At 49.2% G+C, this 3,454-nt stretch overlaps 1 protein-coding gene across 1 annotated transcript in view; it reads right to left on the bottom strand.

Annotated features, from left to right (window-relative positions):
* The window catches only part of Tmc3 (transmembrane channel like 3), a 33,955-nt gene that overhangs the window by 11,290 nt on the left and 19,211 nt on the right, over window positions 1–3,454 (bottom strand). The window contains exons 14-16 of the mRNA XM_005357684.1: window positions 2,842–2,970; window positions 2,085–2,152; window positions 263–391 (exon numbers count right to left, since the gene is read on the bottom strand). Of these exons, the coding sequence (XP_005357741.1) occupies window positions 263–391; window positions 2,085–2,152; window positions 2,842–2,970 (326 nt within the window). The remainder of the gene's footprint in view (window positions 1–262; window positions 392–2,084; window positions 2,153–2,841; window positions 2,971–3,454) is intronic.

Below are 3,454 nucleotides of genomic sequence, written 5' to 3'. Positions count from 1 at the left end.
TCTCTCTCCTCTCTCCTCTCTCCTCTCTCTCTCTCTCTCTCTTTCTCTCTCTCTCTCTCTCCTTCCCGCCACTTTTTTAAAATTGTAACGGGATTATGATTGATCCCAAGGGGAAGGCATAGGTAGTGACTTCATGGTGGTAACTGAGTAGAAAAACAGCGGGGTTTTGATGGGCACTGTGCTAGGAGCCCCCTTGTCGGAAGAGACGTGCTCAGAGGATATATATGGTCTCAGCCGAAGGCAGACACTCCCACTAACCAACCTGGAGGCTCGAAACACTTGCTGGTGGGGGACATTGCAGGTCAGCACTGCCCAGCTCCTCAGGTACATCAGCCCAATGAGCTTGAGGACATTGAAGGCTGGTAGACACGGAGAGAAGAAGGCCCCCATCCTGCAATGGCAGAAGGTCAAGTCAGCCTGTGTGTGTCCACATTCAGGGCTGTGTTCCCATGGCGGAGTAAGGGCCCCAGACATGATGTTTACAGAAACCTCTGGAGAGCTGAGACATGGTCTCCACATCCCAGAGGTACCACTGGTCCCTGCAAGTGAGCCATGGTAACGTGTTTGTCCCTCTCCTAGTTTAGCAAAGGGAAAGGCCTTCTTTGGAGAGTAGCAGACACTGGAGAACTAGATCCTAGTCTAAACTTTAGACTTTGCAGTTCTGGGGCAAGAATTAAGTTAATAAGTTACCGAGTTTCAGACCAAATCGACACAGGCTAAACCCCGCCCCCCCCCAACTTTTGTTGTCCGTTGCTCTTAGCACCCTTGTACATGTTAGCTTATTTATGCTTCTGAAATTGTGAAAAGGAGAGATCAGGAGGGCAAATCTAGGAAAATTCATCAATTTGATGGAAGACATGATGCCAATAAAGTGACCCTAGGTCTAGAAGTGGACTCTTTTAAGAGCAAAGAAAGTGAACGGGGAGTCACTACTCAGCCACCCCAGGGACTCTGGGGCATCTAGCCAAGGTGCAAATGTCAAACGCAAAACAAAACCCAGGGCCTCTGCTTTGGTTCAAAATCAATTTGTATTGGATTTGCAATTGAACTGATCCCTGTGGAATTCAGAGTTAGTGGCCGGAAAATTAAGTGCTTAATAAGTAAGAATGTTTTAAGAACAAATGTTTGCTTTCTTCTGGCAGGCATGCCTCCTCGTGCCTCTGCCGCCTCCTTTCTCACTGCATTCCAGGACTGCAGTGACTTGATGGGGTTGCAGTAAAGATTAACTCAGTGTGCCGGGGACCTAGCACACATTAAATAAATAGTGCAAATGACTGCAAACACCAGATGACTGACGGAGGAGATTATATTTTCTGAATGTAAGGAATATCCAAGCTTCCTCTTTTTGTTTTACTGATGGTACTTGGACCTACAGTGTCATTTGCGGTCCCATAGGTAGAGCAGGAGCGTGCTGTCCCCCTCTTCCTCTCCCTCTCCCTCTCCCTTTCCCTCTCCACACTGACTTCCCAGGTCTGTGCACACCCCTCTAATAAACTCCTAAGTGGGTTTGTGGCATGTTCCGTGTTTCCTTCTCACTCACACACTACTGAGGAGCGAATGACAAAATGACCCTTGCTAGTGCCTGGTGCCCCTAGGAATGGAATCTACTTGGTTGGAGGTGCCCCAGGCAAAGAGGTTTGCCAGGGCCTTGGTCGTCTGCTAGGATGTGCCAGCTAGCCAGAAAAATAGCTCTCCATCTGGCCCCCATGTCTACATGAAAGAAACGATGGGAAATGCCCAACATGGGGCTTGGATCTGAGTGTCCCACACAGTCCCCGACACCTTCCTGGCGAGAAGTCCCTCTTCCTGGATTACTCCCCTCCCAGCTGAGGGACTCCACCACTTCCTATGCAGACAGACATTTGGGGGGCTGCAACCAGAAGTGGTTTAAGAAGGAGTCACCCTCTCTGTCATTCTTTCCTGGAAACCCTCAGAAAGTCACCGATAAAATGACTGCGCCTGAGAAATAGTCCCCTTGTCAATGCTCTTTCCTGATGGTGATTGTTCATAGGTCCACCAGGGCTCATGGAAACCTTAGCCCAGATGACAGACATAAGCGAAGCTGAAGCAGCTTTAAGACCTACCAAATCATGCCTTGATTGTAGACTAGGTGGAGCACATTCTCCGCAATCTTGAATTCCCCGTATTCAGGCTGGTAGAGAAAAACATCGGCGTTGAAAACAAAGCCACCAAGTCCTCTGTACACAGCGGCTCTATGTGGCCACTTGGACAGACTTCTTTGTTCTTACAGATACTTAGAGCAAATGGTGAAATATAAAGCAGGGGCAAGAGCTAGCCTTGCATGCCTCCTCCTCTTCCCTGGTGACCCCCTTTGAGGTAACTCTGCCCAATGGGGCCATGCTCCTATGTAGCAGTTTTCTTGGACTAAAGCATTCCCTTCTGGAAGGAGGAGAGTCAAGGGACTTAGGAAAGCCAAGACTTCGAGGCTCAGGAAATGTCCGCGGCTCGGGAGGCCCTCCTGTAGGTTATACAAGCAGTTACCAAGGAGACCAAAGACTTCTGCGCAGGTGTCTGTAAGCTGTGCAGCACGCTTTGCTGTCATGACCTGTGCTGGCGTGGGAATTTTGGTGAAGTAGCTGCCTGAATCACCCATGGGTACAAGTAACCCTTCACCCATGCCCTCGCAAGTAACCCCAAGGTCTCATAGGTTCACTAAGCTCCACTTGAATGGACTCACTTCTAGTGTCTATTTGAGATGAGCAGAAGTAGACTCCCCAGAAAACATCATACAACACAAGCCTGACTAATTCTTAAGCAGGCCAGCAGCGGAAGGCGGACTTAGTTCTAGAACCGTCCCCAAGCACACAGTATTCCACTTACAAACTTGCTTTCCAGGTCCCAACACCAATAGTCGCTTAGGTAGCGCACGAAAAGTCCTCGGAAGAAGTCGATGAGGAGGATGCTGGCCACCGTGAAGAGCATGTCAATGACAGACAGCTTCAGCATCTCCTGCAACACAGCGGGTCCTGCTGCCACCATGCCCCGCCCCCCATAGTCCTCCCCATCTCTGTCTTCTCCACAATCCCCCCTGGTCCACCCTGTCTCTGTCCCTTCCCTGGAGCCAGAGCCAGGGGCCATCTGATTTATTCCCTTCGTATCTTTATACAGCACAGGGGCAGAGGGAAGGGCTCCTACCACATCTTTTTGGAGGGTATCTGTTACTTTGAGTTTGGATCACAAGGCAAAGCCCGTACTATCCACACAAAACTTGGGAAGACCCTGAGGTCTGAGGTTCTGAAACACAAGTTCTTAACCATGTGTGCCTCAGTTTCCCCATCTGTGCCTCTGAGGGCTGAGGTCAGCATCTTACAAGGACTTTGCTTAGTTACTACTCCCCAGCAACTCTACTCTGATTACTATGATTAATTTTGAGACCTGGAACCTAAGACAATAAAACTTCGCTGGATGGTTTTCTTTTCTTTTCTTTTCTTTT

The sequence above is a fragment of the Microtus ochrogaster genome, chromosome 22 (assembly GCF_000317375.1).
Source record: "Microtus ochrogaster isolate Prairie Vole_2 chromosome 22, MicOch1.0, whole genome shotgun sequence".
NCBI lineage: Eukaryota > Metazoa > Chordata > Mammalia > Rodentia > Cricetidae > Microtus > Microtus ochrogaster.
This window is presented reverse-complemented; position numbering and strand designations above follow the sequence as displayed.